The 19,702-nt window shown below is 31.8% G+C and overlaps 1 protein-coding gene across 2 annotated transcripts in view; it reads right to left on the bottom strand.

Moving 5' to 3' along the window:
* The window catches only part of LOC115889919, a 28,509-nt gene extending 14,599 nt beyond the window's left edge, over positions 1-13,910 (bottom strand). The window contains exons 1-2 of one of the 2 annotated variants that reach the window (XM_030910014.1): positions 13,783-13,910; positions 3,687-3,885 (exon numbers count right to left, since the gene is read on the bottom strand). In XM_030910014.1, coding sequence (XP_030765874.1) covers positions 3,687-3,881 — 195 coding nt within the window. In that variant the 5' untranslated portion in view covers positions 3,882-3,885; positions 13,783-13,910. Of the gene's footprint in view, positions 1-3,686; positions 3,886-10,732; positions 10,813-13,782 lie in introns of those variants that run through there. The other variant, XM_030910015.1, reaches the window with a different exon arrangement.
* Positions 13,911-19,702: the final 5,792 nt, after the last annotated feature.

Genomic DNA, 19,702 nt, shown 5'->3' with positions numbered 1-19,702 from the left:
CAAACACAATCTACTGCTAGTGCCAGTGGTGTGTGTAAAAATAATAATTATTATTTGCCATTTATTTTACGAATTTTAATTTATATGTGTATAGTTTTTTTATGTTGTAGTGTTGTGGTTAGTAGTACTTGTTATAATAATTATAATATAATAAATAATTATAATTATAATTATAATTATATAATAGAATAGTAAATATTTATAGTTGCTAATGCAATTTTAGGACATGATTTATGAAACATTTTGGGGTGAAACTTCTTTACGCGCGCTGGGAGTAAAAATTCAAGGCTGTGACATACGAGCTAGTGAGACGGCTCTGACACCCGTGCTCGTTATAACGAAACGTGTTAACGGCTTAGAAATACGTAGTGACGCGACGTGTATTTGTGAGTAGTCCACGTGTTTATCAAAAATATTGATATTTTAATACAAATTTTGTAAAAGTGAATCAAATTATTACGTATAAAAAAAACATTTGTTACACGTAAAAAACAATTTTTATTATTTTACGCGAATAAAACTGTTACACGTAAAAAACTATTTTTACGCGTATAAAACTATTTGTTATTGGCAGAAAACTATACTATTTTTTACGCATATAGATCTATTTGTTACGTGTAAAAATCTATTTGTTACACGTAAAATACTAATTTTTACGCGTCAAAAACTTAATGTTTCTGTTAGAAAACCTTTCTTACGCAAAAAAAAATATTTTTTACGTGTAAAAAACTATTTGCTACACGTAAAAAACTATTTGTTACACGCAAAAAACTAAATTTTACGCGTCAAAAACTTATTGTTTCTGGTAAAAAAACTTTTTACTAAAAAAAAATTTTTTTACGTGAAAAAAACTATTTGTTACACGTAAAAAAATATTTTTTTACGCTTATTGTTTATGGTAAAAAACCTTTTGTTACGCAAAAAAAATATTTTTTACGTGTAAAAAACTATTGGTTACATGGAAACAACTATTTTTACGTGTCAAAAACTATTTGTTTCTGTTAAAAAACCTTATTTACGCAGAAAAAAACACTTTTTACGCATAAAAAACTATTTTTACGCGTAAGAAAATATTCCTTTAATTTATTACTTTTTCAAAATTTCAAACTACACTTTTTCAAACATTTCCTTCAAATTAGTTAGATAATACCCTAAAATCAAAAAAGATGCATACTATTTAATTTATTTTTATTGTATTATTAAATATAACATCCGCCTATGACGGGATCTCATCTTAGAAAACGCTAAAGACGCTACAGAAAACAAACTGATTTGTTTTCATTTGCGTTTTTTGCGAGACACGCCGAACGCTACACGCTTTTGGTGTGGCCGCTCCTATATAATCCTGTTATTTTGTTTTAGTCGCTAAAGACGCTTCACGCTAAAAACACAAAAAACGCTTTCTGTGTGGTCGTGAGCTTGTCTTTGCTATTTAAAAGATATCTTACTAAACGTTGTCTTTATCTAATTACTACCACTAGTTTTGACGTTCTACAAACGAACTTGTTGGGTTAATTCTAAAATCTACAGGGTTGTTCACCACATACGACACGGAGTATTGTAGCTAATCTATGAGATTTTTACAAATTGTAAGTTTGGGGTTCGTTGAAGGACTAATAGAGCTACAATTTAAAAATATTTTTACAAGATACAGAGTGTCCCAAATAAATAAAAAATATCAAAGTTGTATTTTTTTAAATGGAACACCCTGTATATTATTACATTTTTAGTTTCTACGATTAAAATAGAGGTTTATTATACTTAAACCTCACCGTTTTTGAAATATTTTCAATTTTGTGAAATTGCAGTAAAAATTTTAAAGCTTCATTTCTCCAAGGGTATCAATGTTTTTAATACTAAATATTTAATGAAGTTTATTTATTGATCAGTTATTGTGTTGCAATAATAAAAATAATATTACCTTATACAGAGTGTCTAAAAATTTATTTTAAATAACTATTAGCTTCAAACGGCAATAACTTCTTTAATTTAAATGGAATGCCCTGTATATTTTAGGATCGAATAAGCAAGATCTACTTTTCTGAGACTGCGAAGATTTCTTACAGATAGGAACTTGAACTTCGGCCTTAGATACAGAATGGTGAAGTGCTATGTCTGGTCCGTTTTATTATATGGTGTGGAAGCATGGACACTGAAGGTAGCAACAATAAACCGAATTGAAGCCTTCGAAATGTGGACCCTACGACGAATGCTAAAAGTGCTCTGGGTCGACCGCGTGAGTAATGAAGACATTCTCAGAAGAGCTGGTCTAGAAGAACGTGAACTCTTCGAAATCATCAAGAAGAGGAAAATATAGCCTATTTGGGACACATACTACGTGGAGAACGCTATACTTATATAACGTAAAATAGAGGGGGGCGAAAGGGGAATAGGCCGAAGGAAGCTATCCTGGCTGAGAAATATTCGTCATTGGACAGGCATACAGGACTTCCAAGCACTCCAAGTCGCTGCAGTTAATAGAACCATCTGATGAGGAAGAAAAAGACGAACGACTACGCAGGAATCTGCACGGCACTTTAAGAAGAAGTCGAGAGACACGATCGCGGTTAATGTTGACATCAACCATGGCTGGGAAACTTAAATGGAAATGACAGTTCATTAAAAATAGTTTTTCCTCCAAGATGCAGAGGCGCAAAATATTAAAACTGTCAATCAACAATGCAAATGTCCAAGTCTGACAATAATAAAATTTGATTTTTAACTGACACGAGACACTCAGAGACGCTTTTGTTGTGATCAGTTGTGATTTTATAGTTTGATTTCGTTTTGATATGTCGAATTATTGTAAAATTAAATTCCTTCAGATTTTTTGGCAGTATTCTGTTTTAGGCAATGTTTTTTTAAAAATGGTAGGACAATTTGTGTTTTGTATAGACTCTAGTTATTTTTTATCATGGAGTTTAATTGTTGTACACCGGGTTTCCGAAGGATACAATGGTAAGTAAATAAAATATATCTACTTACAGTTATAGATTTTTTTAATTAGCACTGCTAATAAATGCTACTTGCTGAACAGTTATTTATTTTTTTACGGTGCATGTAAGGAATTAAGGACGCGCGTTGCGTTATATTAGCATGATCAGCAGATGATTAAATCTGATTTAATTTGTTTTTATTATTTGAGGTCTCAAACGGAAACAAACTGGGAATCTTGCCTACACCAAAATTATATAGCCGTTTCCAATTCACTTCAAAGGGAGGAAAATTATGTAAAACTGCCTGCTATTTGCTGAAAACCGCCAAAGATTAAATTATAACTGTAAGAACTTAATATATACTATTACGTCTTTTTAATATTTTTTTAATTAATATCCGATATATAAGAACACTTTGTATGCTTTTAATTAAGTTGATTTATCGTTTATACCATGTTCGACCTAATTAAAAGCACATAAAGTATTCTTACATGTATGTTTAAATTTATTTTAAATTAATTAAAACAACCCTCCTTCCCTGCACCCCTCTCTTCCCTTAGTATTTCTTCCTCCGACTACCAGAGGTGCCCTTGTATAATAAAATTGAAATGTATTATAAGTTGCCTATCTATTTAATATTGTAAGTCTTTTATCTATGACAACAACCTTTTAAGGAAAGGACTTATCTATTTGTTACATGATCTAAGGTGTAGTTAACTAATTAAGATATTTTACGGTGAATTCAGGTACCTTTTCTGCATCAGTGCTGTTCAGTTGACTGCTTTGTTGTACATTCACGCTTTCTGCTGGTGTTAAGTCGATGGATTCGTCTGTAAGAGGCTGGTTGTTTTTGTTTTGATCGTTCCATGACCATGATCTTTCTTGTGCTGATGTGGTACAGGCGTAAAATAATAATATGACCCAGGGGGCTAAGACAGTCTTCATTATTCTGTAACGAAAAAACAAAAAAAGAATAAATTTGATAAAATAGACTATACAGGGTCTTAAATATGCACATATTTAGGGGTGGTATATTTCGATCCCATGAACATGTCTATGAGACATTTGCGTAAAAAAAAGTTGAACATTTTGTAATTAAAAAAAAGATTTTTCTTAATTTGTAGTTAAAAAATATCTTGATAATACGGTAACATTGGAAGTATATAAATTTAAAGGAATGAAAATACAGAAAAAAATCTACTGTTTCTGAAAATTTAAAGACAAAATCTTTGTGCATTTATTTAAGATCATCCTCTATTTATTTAGTAATAGTATTTATTTAGGAAAAATAGGCTTAGTTTCTAATTTCTTCAATGAAACATAGGTTATAAAATGTATAAAATTTTAAGAGAAAGTTATGGTAGTATTGATATCTATTTAATACCCTATAATTTAAAAAAAAGCGGTGCCAAGTTTGCTTGAAAATAACATCCGATAAGATTTACCATATAATTTTACATATAAAATGACAGCGATGTTCATTTCCAAGCTTACTTTGACGACGTTTTTTTTTCGATCGTATGGTATTTGTATGAACACAAAGGGGAAAATAGATTTGACTAGTATGCCATTGCCTGGAAAATTAAATGGTGAAATTTTGATAAAATAATTTAGTACACACTAAAAACACGGTATGTCGCTAGTGGTAGGAAAAATAATTTTTAGAGGTTACTAGTTTATTTGGTTGTCTGTGATATGCATATAAAGGGTGTTTCCTAATTAATCTAAAAAATAAAAAATCGTTAGAAAACGGATTAAGGCGGGCTCTTAATAAGTATATTTATTTTTTTCTCGACAACCGTTTGATGAGCAAGAAAAACTCAAAAGATCAATCTTGGTGAAAAAGGATGGCCAGTCAAGAAAAATATATTTTCTTTAAAAAAGCAGTGGTGTACCATTTATGTTAAGCAAAAAAAATCGATTTTTTTTAAAATTTTTAACAGTCTGTAGATCAGAAAGGAAGTACTCGTAGACCCAATAGTTATATAAAAATTGTTTAAAGAACACATGAGGAATCACAACACAATTTTTTTAGACTAATTAGAAAATACCCTGTATATTGTCAACTTGCCAATGATTGCTGATAAATCAAAAAATACCTTTTCAGTGAATTGTGTCATTGAAATAAGCCCGATTTTCGCAGGAAAAACTTTGATTTTTATTGAATTTGGGCCTGCGTCTGCAAGTACTAGTGATGGGCAAAACTGTTATTTTTAGATAACAGTTGAAACTGTTATAGTTATTTATAAAAAACAGCTTAAAATAACAGCTTAAAAATAACAGGTTTCTTTATTTTATTGCTAAATATCTGAAAGAATATGAGGCGGTCACCGCCAGGCGTATTAACGCAGTTGCAACAATGACATGCTCGGTGGTAGTATTTCCAGGGTGTCATAACATTTCTAAATATCGATTGTTATCTAAAATACGTCTCTAAAAACGGGGTTGTTTACAAATAAGCGCTGTTTACAAATTGCGATATAAAAAAGCAAAAATACCGCCACTGTCTATATCTATAAATTCCGATCTACCTACGCCTCCTCTTCTAACATACAAACTGGATAAAATTTTCTCACATTTGCCAAAAATATGCTTTTAAACGTCGAGAAGTTTAAGCAGAATCGTAGTTAATCAATTACTCAACTTTTGGAACACCCTGTATTATTTTTTAAAAAATTTCAAAATATATAAAAACAAAATAAATTATACGTGTCCAATCATTTTCCCGAAAGACTAACCGTTTTTTAAATAATAAATATTGTAATATTTGAGGGGCGTTTTCACCCTCTTGGAATTTGAGATTTGAGAAACCCCTCCTTATCGCACCTCTACACCCCACAGTCAATCCGTTTACCAAAAATCAGCTTTAAACGTCAAGCAGTTTAAGCAGAATAGTGATTACTCAGTGGTCATATTTCATGAAACACGCTGTATATATTTTGTAAAAATCTCAAAATATGTAAAACAACAAAATAAAATATACGTGTTTAAGAGTTTTTCGAAAACTCACCAGTTTTTAAATAAAAATATTCTAATATTTGAGGGTGGTTTCACCCCTTAGAATTTGAGTTTCGAAAAATCCCTTCTTATCGCACCTCTACACCTAAAGTCAATCCGTTTTCCAAAAATCAGCTTTTTACGTCAAGGGCTTTAAGCAGGATCGTGATTAATCAATGACCAGATTTTTTTCAAAACACCCTGTATACATTTTAAAAATCTTAAAATATTATTCTGAAAATTTTTTAGAATAAATAAATACTTAAATATTGAAACTTAATAACAAAGTATTTGAAACATACAGCGCCATAATATCTCGACCTCCGCCCGTTATGCTCGTAACAGGTTGAAAAACAATATGTATCTAAAACAACTGACGCGTTATTCTCCAACCTGTTTCAAACCTCCGATTATCTCGAACGCCGTTCTGTTATGCTCGTAACAGGTAAAAAAACAACATAGCTAAAACAACTGATGCGTTATTCTCCAACCCGTTGCGAGCCTCCATCGACAATCGATCGATGCAGCAGCGCTCATTTCCCACTCCTGTTATCTCGACAGCCAGGCGTTATGCCCGCAACTGTTTCAAAAAAGCTGCTTCTTTTATATCCTATTATTTTTAAGCTGTTGTCAGCCCAACACGACGCGCCGCGCCGTAGCGCATACCCCACTCCGTTGTCCGTTGTATCTCGCCGCCTGTATCGATGGTTGTCGAAATAATAGGTTTTCCATCCATACTAGTTGGTTTTTGGAATTGTTTCGAGCAGCATCGAATTTCGTGGCGGTGCAGAGCGCCGACTTCGTTTCACGAACACTCGATCTCTGCGTGTCGTTATTTTATATCTGTTATTTTTTAAAAGCAGTAACGGTTGCGTTATGTTATTTCTAAATAATTGTTATAAAATAACAGATAGTTAAATAACAACCCATCACTAGCAAGTACCGGTTTGTTATTTAATTTTCTATCTATCAAAATTTTAAATATCATAGTCAGAAATAGTTTTATTATTTATTAACTGTAAAAATGGTGTTTTCTTGTTGTGTTGCATCTTGCAAAGAAACTAACGAAACTGCAAAAATGCACGTGTTTCCAAAAGACGATAAGGTATGTATCTTAGATAAAAGAAAAATATATGGTATGTATTCGTTGTTTGATTTTTTTTTTCATTCACTTTAAAATCTATAAATCTCGGTCTATTCATTAGACAGCCAGTCGACTTAGTTCGACTTACGTTGACTTACGATCATTTACATGAAACTCTGTAAAATAAATAAAAAAATAAACTGTAAAATATATATATTCTTATGTTTTATTAAAGTTACCCTGATATACTAATATATCAGTGTAACTTTAAAAATAAATCCTTTGATTTCAAATATAAACATAAAAAACATTTACAGCAGAAAAGGCGAAGGCGCTGGGTAAAACGTAGTCTCTACTTAAAACACGGAGGGGCACTTTAACCCAAAATTTTACTATTAAGTTTCATATCTATCTTATCTTAATAGTAGATTATTTTCTTTTATCTATGCTAGGATGCTAAGTTTGACAGTTTTGTTTGACGTTTCAAAGGTAACTGGCGGTAAGTGCCCTTAAAAAATAAAAAAGAGGGCCCAGTAATTTACGTCTAGGCCTTGACCTTCCCAAAATTTTCATTGATTGTCATTCCCCAGCCGTCTTTGACGCCTTTTTTTTTCTTCGTATGGTATAATCAATCGATAATTGTATTACATAAAAATCGAGTGTCCACATAATCTAAAATAAGGACCTCGAGCTATAGAATAACAAAGTACGTGCTTATACCATGGTATGACATCATCAAAACCAAGGAATCGCGTCTTCTTCGCGAATATTGATGTGTAGAAAGCATCACGATTGGAAGAAAGTGAGAGTAAGACTCAAGGTTAACGTGCTACTTTTTCGTGGCAATTATTTCCTCTCATAATAATAATACGCCTACGCCAATGACCAAAACAAAAATGAATAGGATTAATGAAACAACAGGGCGTCAAATTTGAAAAGTTTTCATGAGCGATTTTCACCAATTTCACTTTTTTCGCGTTTGTTTGCTTAAAACGGACATTTTGGTGGGCGACTGGTTGTGACCGGATCAGCTATTGCAAAATTTAATATTGAATGTATACTTTTCAGTTTACGATCATTCACAATATCTAAAAAATACAATTAAAATACAAAAATACAATTAATCTTAATATCTCTATCCATAGAGAAACCCTAATATTTAGCTTATAAAACAATACACTTTTGATTTCTTACTTTTTTAAACTCTCACTTCAACATTTTTAAAAATCTTATTATTTAGCTATAATAATCTCGCCTCGAATATCGTGAATCACCCTGTATATCTATTCTATTATTTAATCATGAAACATTTACATAAGATTTGCTATGTTTATATTCACTGTGAAATACATGTTATAATCACATTAAATGATAGAAATTTGAGGTGCTAATTGTGATAATTATTATATAAAAACCATAGTGGGTGAATATATTTTCTTTTCTTTCAGAAAACAGGCAATAAATTGCATATACATGTTGAAATTTCAATTTTCCAATCTATATAACTTGTAATTAAATTTCAACCAAAAGAAATGGTGTTTTTAGTTGATATTTCAGATAAAATTACTTTCACTCTAACCCAGTATCGTCCTTTCTTTCTTGTTTTGCTTCAGTTATTTACATACAATGGAAAATTGTATCTTAGATAAAAATAATAAGTGTGTAAATTATTTTATTTTACCTTTTACGTTTACTTGTGAAGCGTATACGAAAAATTACATATTGACGGACTTGGACTACAACTTATTGACAACTGTAAATACCTTTTCTTTATAAGCTTTATTAAAGTTGGAAATTGTTTCCAAAGAAAAATGCTGTGAAACCTCCATTCATTTTATATCTATTTAGTATCATTTTGCTTCCACTTTTTTTCTACGGTAACATAATTTTGAATTCATTGAATTTAATTGACAAACATTGCTGAATGACGGACCATTTGATGGACAAATCTCGGGGACGGACATCATACCGGCATAATGACTGATCAAAAAAAAATTGTTTTTCAAAAAACTTCATGCATTTTTCATAAAAATGTTTGCTTGTTATAGATTGTTGAAAATTAAAAAGAAAACATGAAAATATATATGGTTGAATTTATTCTAAAAAGTCCTAAAAATCAAGACGTGTTTCTATTGTAATATCAAGTAATACAATTTCGATATCATTCTTTGATAGATGGTTATTATTAATTTTGATTAAAGTCATATTTTTTGCCGTTGTTAAAGTATCACATTTTCTGATAACTACTATCTCCATTTCCGTAGCATTGAACTAAATACATGTACTGATTTCTTTCGAAAATCGACAACTATGAAACTATGAACCCTTCCCGGACACAAACGGTACATTGTGAAACAGGAAATTGTAGAGAGAAACAAGCCCTATAACATAGGATACAACATTTTAACGAACAGTGCTTTCCATAAAATCAATAAAATGAAAAATATACGAAATTATATACATATACTGATTTCTTTCGAAAATCGAAAACTATGAAACTATGAACCCTTCCCGGACACAAACAGTACATTGTGAGACAGGAAATTGTAGAGAGAAACAAGCCCTATAACATAGGATACAACATTTTAATGAACAGTGCTTTCCATAAAATCAATAAAATGAAAAATATACGAAATAATATACATGTACTGATTTCTTTCGAAAATCGACAACTATGAAACTGTGATCCCGTCCCGGACACAAACGGTACATTGTGAAACAGGAAATTGTAGAGAGAAACAAGCCCTATAACATAGGATACAACATTTTAATGAACAGTACTTTCCATAAAATCAACAAAATAAAAAATATACGAAATAATATACATGTACTGATTTCTTTCAAAAATCGACAACTATGAAACTATGAACCCTTCCCGGACACAAACGGTACATTGTGAAACAGGAAATTGTAGAGAGAAACAAGCCCTATAACATAGGATACAACATTTTAATGAACAGTGCTTACCATAAAATCAATAAAATGAAAAATATACGAAATAATATACATGTACTGATTTCTTTCGAAAATCGACAACTATGAAACTATTAACCCTTCCCGGACACAAACGGTACATTGTGAAAGAGGAAATTGTAGAGAGAAACAAGCCCTATAACATAGGATACAACATTTTAATGAACAGTGCTTTCCATAAAATCAATAAAATGAAAAATATACGAAATAATATACATGTACTGATTTCTTTCGAAAATCAAAAACTATGAAACTATGAACCCTTCCCGGACACAAACAGTACATTGTGAAACAGGAAATTGCAGAGAGAAACAAGCCCTATAACATAGGATACAACATTTTAATGAACATTGTTTTCTATAAAATCAAAAATTATTATTTAGAATTATTTTTTAGAAGAAATTCAAATATAATTTTCATGTTTTTTTTTAAATTTTTCTCTAAAACGGTATGGAAATTTAGAAAAGTATAAACGGGATTAACCATTTTAGAACAAGCTGTTTTTTATGAAGATGCGTTCTTTTTCCAGGAACATACTGTGTATTATTTGATTTGCTTTTTTTTCTTATTTGGTTTTGCCAGTATCAAACTAATAGACCTCCGTTTTCATTTAAATCAAATAATTTGCTTTTTTATTTTAGTTAGTTATAGTATAGTTAATTAAAAAAAAGTTAAATAACTTAATAAGTTGATTCTGATAACTGTATAATTGAGTATGATAATATAGTATTGCATGACTTACATGTAAAACTCTAATTTATTTTCATAAAAAATCAAAATAAACTCGCACACGAAAAACACTCTACTGCCAAATTCCTCTCTCTAACTTTCGTTAATATACCAACCCCACGCTTATTTCAGTCACTTTCTTTAAGAAGGATGGATTCAAGTACAGCTCAAGAGTTTAGTCATCATTTCTGTAACTGACTATGTCGAGCATATACAGCACCATACAGTTCTCTAAGGATTATATCGGTATTTATAGCAATTTTTTCGATTTATTTTGTACAGGTTGTTCCATTTTCGTGTGCTTTACAGGGTTTTTCATTTATGGCTCACTGTAGTACTTTTTTTATGAAACTAAAGCTACACACAGATTTATTCCAGCCTCAATCAGTTCCTGAAATACAAGGCGAATTTGGAACTGTTACATTTTTCAACTTCTCTCATATCTCGGTTATCTTATAACTTATCCAAAAGTTGAAAACCCATAGAGTTTTTTGCGTAGAATTCAGTGGCGTTCACAAGGACGGACAGGACAAGTCTTAGTAATTGGGTTTCCGGTTTTACCCTTTGAGTACGGAACCCTAAAAACTCTGACCAAGGTACGAAACAGAAGTTAACGCCACCTAGGTTATACCGTGCTGGCAATTGTTACTTTTGGGTCGGCATTTACATGTGTGCAAGTAAATCGCATAGGGATCTTATTAAGTCGGAGTGAGAGAAATGCGACCGACCGACGCGACGTGCGACGGTGTGCTGTTGCGGCGTTGCCGATACGCCTTTCCTTATCAAGTAAAGTTAAATCACGAACGCAAATCGATTATTTTTAAAAGACTTTTTTTTCAAGAGACAACTAGATAAAATTATTAGACATGTTTCTGAGCATCTGAAATGGAATTATAAGGATATCGTTAGGGTGTCATTTTTTTATAACGAGAAAACGTCAGTAATCGCGATTATTTAAAAACTCGACTTTTTAACACATAACAGGCCATAACTCAAGAACCACTTTAGATATTGAAACTTTCTTTTATTTTCAAGATCGGATATTTTACAATATGTTTACATAAGAAAAATTCGATAAGGTTAGTTTTTCCATTCAACAATTGTAAACAATCCATCCATTTACTTTTAGAGCATAGCAATTTTCAGCAATCGTGTAATTTTTTTATTGATAAAGATTTTCACATACTGTCTACAAAGAAAATACAGCAGAAATATTAACAAAGTTCTTGAAAAAACTACAATCTATTATTTCTAATAGATTTCGAGATATCGATTTTTGAATTCAGAGTTCTAATAGCGCGACCACTATCGAACACCCACTCAGTTCCATTTATTTTTACCAAAAATGCAAGTGTTTCTAGCTTGCACTTAAAAAAATTCAAGCTATAGGGAAAATTACAACGACTCGTTAATAAATAAACAAATTAAGTATCACGAGACGTAATTAAATCGTGAAGCTGAACGCATGACGTACACCTTTCCCTAGAACATTAAGTATTGACAGAGGTATTGATTGGGTCGACCGGTCAACTGCTACAAATCTGCTATATCCCCTTCCACGTCTCTTAGCGATGTGCACAGTTTCTCGGTTTATTTGATACGTTTGGCAACGTGTTTACTGTCCTCTCTTTGTTCAGTACATTATAAACGCATTGTACTAAGAAGAGTACATACGGAAATCTCGACCCAAGACTAACCTTTGCCAGCCCTTAGAATAACTACCATTACAGAAAAGGTAATTGGAAAAAATAGCAAAATATAGCCAAAAAATCTTTAAGCAATGTGCATCTAATTGCCTAACAAGGTGACGTCACACTTCAAGTTTCGGGACCTTCTTAATCTAGGCGGTATTGGTACAGTATAAATCTCCCAAAAAATGTATCAATGCCCAAAAATGTTTAATTTTCTGAAAATGTCTGTTTTTCACACTATTTCAAATACTGATAAACTTAGGCGTCTCAAAAGTGGCTCACCCCCTATAACTTTTTTATTTTTTCAGATAAAACAACGAGATTTGGTATGTTAGTATATGACATAAATTGGGATTGATTGACGTATTCAATTGTTTTCGGTCACTTCCGGTTTCACCGGAAATGACTACAACTTTTGATTTTTAAATGGAACCCTCGGTATGTTTTTACTTTATTCGATAGAAAATGACACTCTGAATCCAATGACATATCATATGTCAATTTTTGACATAGTCACTCAAAAACAAATTCTATTTTAAATTTCAATCTAGATTGCCATGGCTGTGTTAAAAACATTAATTTTTATTCAAGGAGCCTTGGAAAAATAGATTTGATCGTCTAATATTTTTAGTGTCTTATCCTGGCCGGTTAAAAGATGCCCAAATCGTATTTTTAATCATATCTCAATTATTTCAAATGGAACGATGGTGGCTCATTAGCATATTTAGAAAAAGCATTTTTTACGAATAATTTGATACCACATAGTTGGCACATATTTGGTATTTTGAGTTAAATTGTCATTATAAACCGCATGTTACAATTTCAAATAAACCATATGTCAAAATGTCAAAAGTTGACAGATGATATGTCATTCGATTCAGAGTGTCATTTTCTATCGAATAAAGTAAAAAAATACCGAGGGTGCCATTTAAAAATCAAACGTTGTAGTAATTTCCGGTGAAACCGGAAGTGACCGAAAACAATTGAATAGGTCAATCAATCCCAATTTATGTCATATACTAACATACCAAATATCGTTGTTTTATCTGAAAAAATAAAAAAGTTACAGGGGTGAGCCGCTTTTGAGACGCTCCCGGTATATTTTACAGAAATTGTGTTAACAAATACATGTAGAATGCAAATCCAAATTTTTCTTAAAAAATTCTATTTTCGCGAAAAAAAGCTCATAGAGGTGTTTCTGGGGTCGAAATATACTACCCTTAAAAGTATTTGCACTTTTTTAAGACTCACCCTGTATAGCTAGTTTTATTTAAAATGATGAAATTTGCGTAAAATTTTTTTGGCATGATTGTTCTTCTTTTATCGTGTGCTACTTACTATAATATTTATATCATAACTTAGAATAACTTACCAAAAAGAATTAAAACAATTTATTAACAAACACAAACTGCACTAACTACTTTATGAATAAATAAATAAAATTATATTACTTATTTATATCTTAGTGCCAAAATCGGCAAAACAATACTGAGTACTCCCGCTTTCGGCGCCGTACTTTATATAATAAACATTTAGTAGTACCGAGTGTTTGGCTTGAGAGGGGTGCCGGATTTTTGAGAATCAGTGCATGCCAAGCGGATCTGAGAAGAAATTATGTAATTCTGCATCGACTGGTGGGTTTTTTGAATGAAATTTGATCACCGTTGGTAGGAGTAATAGTACTACGGTTGTGTGGCAATGAACTAGTTTTTTTATTTATTTTGGTATTGTTGATTTTATTATTTCTTTTTCCGTCAGTTTTAAGGCTTGCTTCGCGAAAAAATCTGAAAATGTATTTTTCAAAAACTTTTTTCATTTTTTTTTAATTTTGACTAGTAATACCACTAGAGGTCAAATTATTTCCTGAAATTTTCTCGAGCTTATGAAGATTTTGAAAATTATTCCGAGTCGAAGACGAATGATAATTTTCTAAAAAAATTCATGAGCAAGAAAAATGCCCGGATTTAATTTGACCTCGTGTGGTATTCAGTAAGAAAATTCCACACTAAATTGTGTTTGAAAATCAAATAATTAAAATGTATTTTTCGATTTTTGGTCGAATTGATTATTTAGTTACTATGATAACTAAGTGACACCCAAACCTAAAAACTATTTCAGTTTCGAAACTGTCAAGCGGCATCATAGCGGCACGGCTTAAAAAAATGTTTCGCTTCGGTGAGGAAAGCAAAGAAAATATTCGCCAGGAGATTAAGCAGTTGACACCCGCGAATACTAGGAAATCGAAGTCAAGCGTATGGAAGCAGTTTACAAATTTTCATCTCAGCTTTGTAATTGAAATGTATCAAAATTATCATGTAAACAAATAAAAATCAGACTCTCAAAAAGATATTCTGTCATTATAAACGTCAAAAAATTTCCAGTATAATTCGCTGTTGGGTGCCCACAAGGAAAAAAATTTCACTAAAATTTATCCGTTGCCATGGTGATTTCTCAAAAAACACGTTTTGATTGGTTACAAATTACAGGTGCGGAATTTTCAGTTTAATTAATTTGTAGGGGTTAGTTAATTGGGGGGGGGTTAGCTTAGGTTAGTAGGGGTAAATCAATAATTTTTCCAATCAGCTCGATATAGTGATGATGTTGCCAGTATTACTCATCAAACAATATTACTGTTATATTATTCAATAGGCCATATAAGCAGACATAACATATACAATTTTATATTCTAATTCGTTATAATAAAAATATTATTATTTTACCCGGTGCGTCTCCTATAACTTTGGCACAAGTGGCACATCCCTATAACTTTTTATTTTTTTAGATAAAAAAAACTAAATTTGGTGTGTTAGTATATGACATAAATTAGGATTGATTGACGTATTCAATTGTTTTTGGTCACTTCCTGTTTCACCGGAAATGACTACAACTTTTGATTTTTAAATGACACCCTTGGTATCGTTTTACTTTATTCGATAGAAAATGACACTCTTAATAGAATGACATATCAAATGTCAACTTTTATATTTTCGCATATGGTTTATTTGAAATTGTAACATGCGGTTCATAATGATAATTTTACTCGAAATACGAAGTGTGTGGTACCAAATTATTCGTAAAAAATGCATTTTTTAAATATGCTAATAGGCCACCCTTGTTCCATTTGAAAAAATTGAGATATGATTAAAATACGATTTGGGCATCTTTAACCTGCCAGGACAAGACACGAAAAACATTAGACGATCAAAAAATATATTTTTCCAAGGCTCCTTGACAGTGGCGTAGCATTGAAAGGGCCCTGTATTACGAATTTCGCAGCGGGCCCCTGAGATAGAACCATGGGGGGGGGGGTAAATAAAATAAAAAAACTTACTTACTTACAGAAATAAAATAAACATGCTTCAATAGAACACAAATTTATGTTCAATACAATTTATTTATAATCAATATAATTAATAATTACATACAAAATTACATTCGCACCAATATCGCAAATCGCAACTCCTAAAAATTCAAACTTACAGATAGAAATCACGGTCCCAGTTTACAAAATCACAATCGCAACAAAATCGCAAATCACAATAAAATCACAAATCGCAGCTATAGTTGCCTAAATTGAAACTCGCAAAGAGAAGAAATCACAATCGCAGTTTCTTATGACAGCCAATCGCAGATTGCGATTGCGATTTCAAAATCGCTGCGATTGAATCGCAGTTTGCGATTTCTTGCCCATCTCTACATTTTAGTAATAATAAAAGGGTCCAAAAATTAGTGAAATTTCTGTTTTTAACAACGCAGTGTTTTATAAATAAAAAAATACGTAATTTTCCAAAAAAATAAAATAAATAATTTTCCATCATTGTATAACTCCATGAAACTTTGAACATTTAAAAATCAAAAATCTGAAATTAAAACTCAAAACGCGAGTTCTTCGAAAATTGCCGAAATTTGTTCGTCCAATCTAGGTCTAGACGCGTTCAACGAAGTGTTTGGGTTTTTTGATGAAGTAATATCAACAACAACAATAATAATATATCTGCATAAGTAATGTCAGAGGTACGAAAAATACTCGGAAACCTTTTTTTGACCTAATAAAAAGTTCTTAAAAGATGATTTTGCTGATACTCTATCTATAACATGTTTAAAATCTTTTTAAATATGACATTTAATATATTTAATAGTTATTTTTTATACAAGACGATAATGCAATTTTATCGTCATGTATAAAACAATATTTTTTTCCATAGCGAGTTACGTTTTAAAAAATGTTCAGAAACTATTATTTCAAGGAATTTATTACGAATAGAAAAAATATTGTGCGTTGGTTTCTATGGGTTTCTATGTAGTTTGACAAATAAATAAAGCTGTCCCTTTAGTTGTCAGTTTTGAGCTAATATTTTTTAATTCTCTTTCGTGTCGATTGCTGATTGAATTGGAGCCAGAAATGGCTCAAAACGAAATAAGTAAATTACCAACAGATATACAGGCTGAGGCGACAAACGCCATATCCAAACTACATCCATTTAAATCCCGAATAACTTATGAAAAGGAATACAAACATTTTCAAAAATGGAACCAATTAAAAAACGTGCGAGAAGAAATAAAGTTTTTAACCTATCCTCGTTGTTAAAGTATATATCATTTTTCATTAATTTCTTAGATGTGCTCTGTCAAAATGTCAAAATTATGCCACGGCCACCTTTTCACATTTGTATAAACACGACTTCTTTTAATTTTCGCTTTTTCCAATGAGTTTTCTTGTGGATAACTTAGGCCTCTCTTTGGGTATGTTTTTATGCTTCTTCTAAAGAAGTTTCACCTCTCCAACATACAACTGCACTCTTTTTCTTGTTTTGATGATGCTATTATTGTTAAGCCACTTCTTATATAAGAGCTAGCAACGTTTTCGAGAAAGTTTTTTAAGACGTCTGGCTCTTTGATATATATTTTACTATGCTCTCTGGAACAGCATGTGGCTCGTCTGGCTGCCGATACCCGTTGCGTTCACTACTGCGCATCGGAAGAAGATTAATTTAGGCCTATAAATTCTAGTATTGAATATAAATCGGACATGTCTCCATAGCGCAGTGCATAGAGTTTCCGACGACGAACCGATGATTCAGAGTTCGAATCCGGGTCAGGTCAAAGACTTTTTTATTTTATTTTCGTTTATATTCTGTTAGTAAAGTATTAAATAATTCTGGTAATTAAAGAAAAACAAATATTTAATACTTTACTATCTGAATATAAACGAAAATAAAATAAAAAAGTCTTTGTCCTGACCCAGACTCGAACTCTGAATCATCGGTTCGTGGTCGGAAACTCTACGCACTGCGCTATGGAGACATGTTCGATTCATATTCAATACTAGAATTTGAAGGACTAATAAAAATATAGGATTTTCTTTCAATGCGCAGTAGGGAACGCAACGTTTACCGGCAGCCAGACGGGCCGCATGCTGTTCTAGAGAGCATAGTAAAAGATACAGTGGTGGCCAAAAGTATGGAAACTTTTTACTTTTTAAAATATCACAGAAAATATTGCTATGCTTAAACTATCAGGAATATAAATGAACAGCTTATCAGCAAATAAAAGTATTCCAAAAATTACACAGCGAAAAAAATCTGTTTAGCAGTTTTTGTAGGAGAACAATAGATTTCTTGTGGCCAAAAGTATGGAAACCATAAATAAATACATTAAAATTATTTAGTTTAAGCTGATAAACGGTACGATTTGCTTCAGATAAATATAAACATCATGCCCAAGTCTAAATATTTCTCTACGGATTTAAAAAATAAAATAGTTGAATTATACAAGAGCAGTTATAAACAAATTCAAATAAGTAAAAATTTAAACATTTTAAAAGGCACCGTTTCGAAAATAATTCGTAAATTTAATAAAACAGGGAACGTTTCAACAGCTTTTAAGTCAGGAAGACCAAGAAAGTTGTGCAACAGGACAATGAAAGTAATGAAGAGAATATCAATGGGAGATCCAAGAAACATCCACAGTAATTTCTCGAGAAATGGGTGAAATATATATATATATATATAAATGGGAAAAAATATCGGTGTCTGCACGCACGGTGAGAAGAAGGTTGGATGACATGGGACTTTTTGGAAGAGTTGCGGTGAAGAAACCACTAATATCAAAGAAAAATAGGATGGCCCGCTTTAAATTTGCTCAAGATCATCTCACCTGGTCTTATCAGAAATGGAATACTGTACTGTTTAGCGACGAAAGCAAGTTTCAACTGTTTGGTAGTGACGGGAGACGTTATGTCCGAAGACCAAAAGGTAAACGGTACAGCCATAAGTACCAGATGCCCACAGTAAAACATGGTGGTGGGAGTATAATGGTATGGGGGTGTTTTTCTCGCTCAGGTGTTGGTCCTCTTGTTAAAATTGATGGGATAATGGACCGTTTTTTGTACAAAGACATATTGGAGAATAATATGCTGCCTCATGCTGATGAAGAAATGCCACTCAGATGGTTGTTCCAGCAAGACAATGATCCCAAGCACAAATCTCGGTTTGTTCAAAATTGGTTAAATGAACATAATCTTCCACTAATGGATTGGCCCTCACAGTCTCCGGATCTTAACCCCATAGAAAATTTATGGGACCATTTGGATAGCAAAATTCGAAGCCATTCTATTTCAAATAAAAATGAATTATGGGAAGTGCTAAAAACTGAATGGGCGGCCATTTCCAGTAAAGATTGTACGAGATTGATCGATTCGATGCCACGAAGATGTAGAGAAGTAATTAATTCAAAGGGATATTCCACTAAATATTAGTAATTTTTATATTATCTTGAATTTTAATAAACATTCTTCTTAAGTTTCCATACTTTTGACCAAGAAAATATTCATAATTTTTTATATATTTTTTGATAGCTGTAATTTTTTATTTAAATGTATTAGGTTTTGTAGGAAATTATTTGTAGGTCACGATTATATAAGTCGTTTTTTTTCATATTTTAATTTCTCAGCATAAATAACAAATTAAAAAAGTTTCCATACTTTTGGACACCACTGTATATCAAAGAGCCAGACGTCTTAAAATACTTGTTTTACCGACGTTGCTAGCTCTCGTACTATAGAGAACGCAACGTTTACCGGCAGCCAGACGGGCCGCATGCTGTTCTAGAGAGCATAGTAAAAGATATATCAAAGAGCCAGACGTCTTAAAATACTTGTTTTTCCGATGTTGCTAGCTCTCGTACTATTATAGAGTATCTAGGACTACTCTATAAGAAGTGTCTTAAAAACAGTTTTAATGTTATAATTTTGCTATTTGTCTGATCTCTTCTGATATTCCTTTTGGGTAAAT

This window comes from Sitophilus oryzae, unplaced genomic scaffold, assembly GCF_002938485.1.
Source record: "Sitophilus oryzae breed Bouriz unplaced genomic scaffold, Soryzae_2.0 scaffold_857_pilon_pilon, whole genome shotgun sequence".
Taxonomy (NCBI): Eukaryota; Metazoa; Arthropoda; class Insecta; order Coleoptera; family Curculionidae; genus Sitophilus; species Sitophilus oryzae.
Note: the sequence above shows the minus strand (reverse complement) of the source record. Positions and strands in the feature narration are given on the sequence as shown.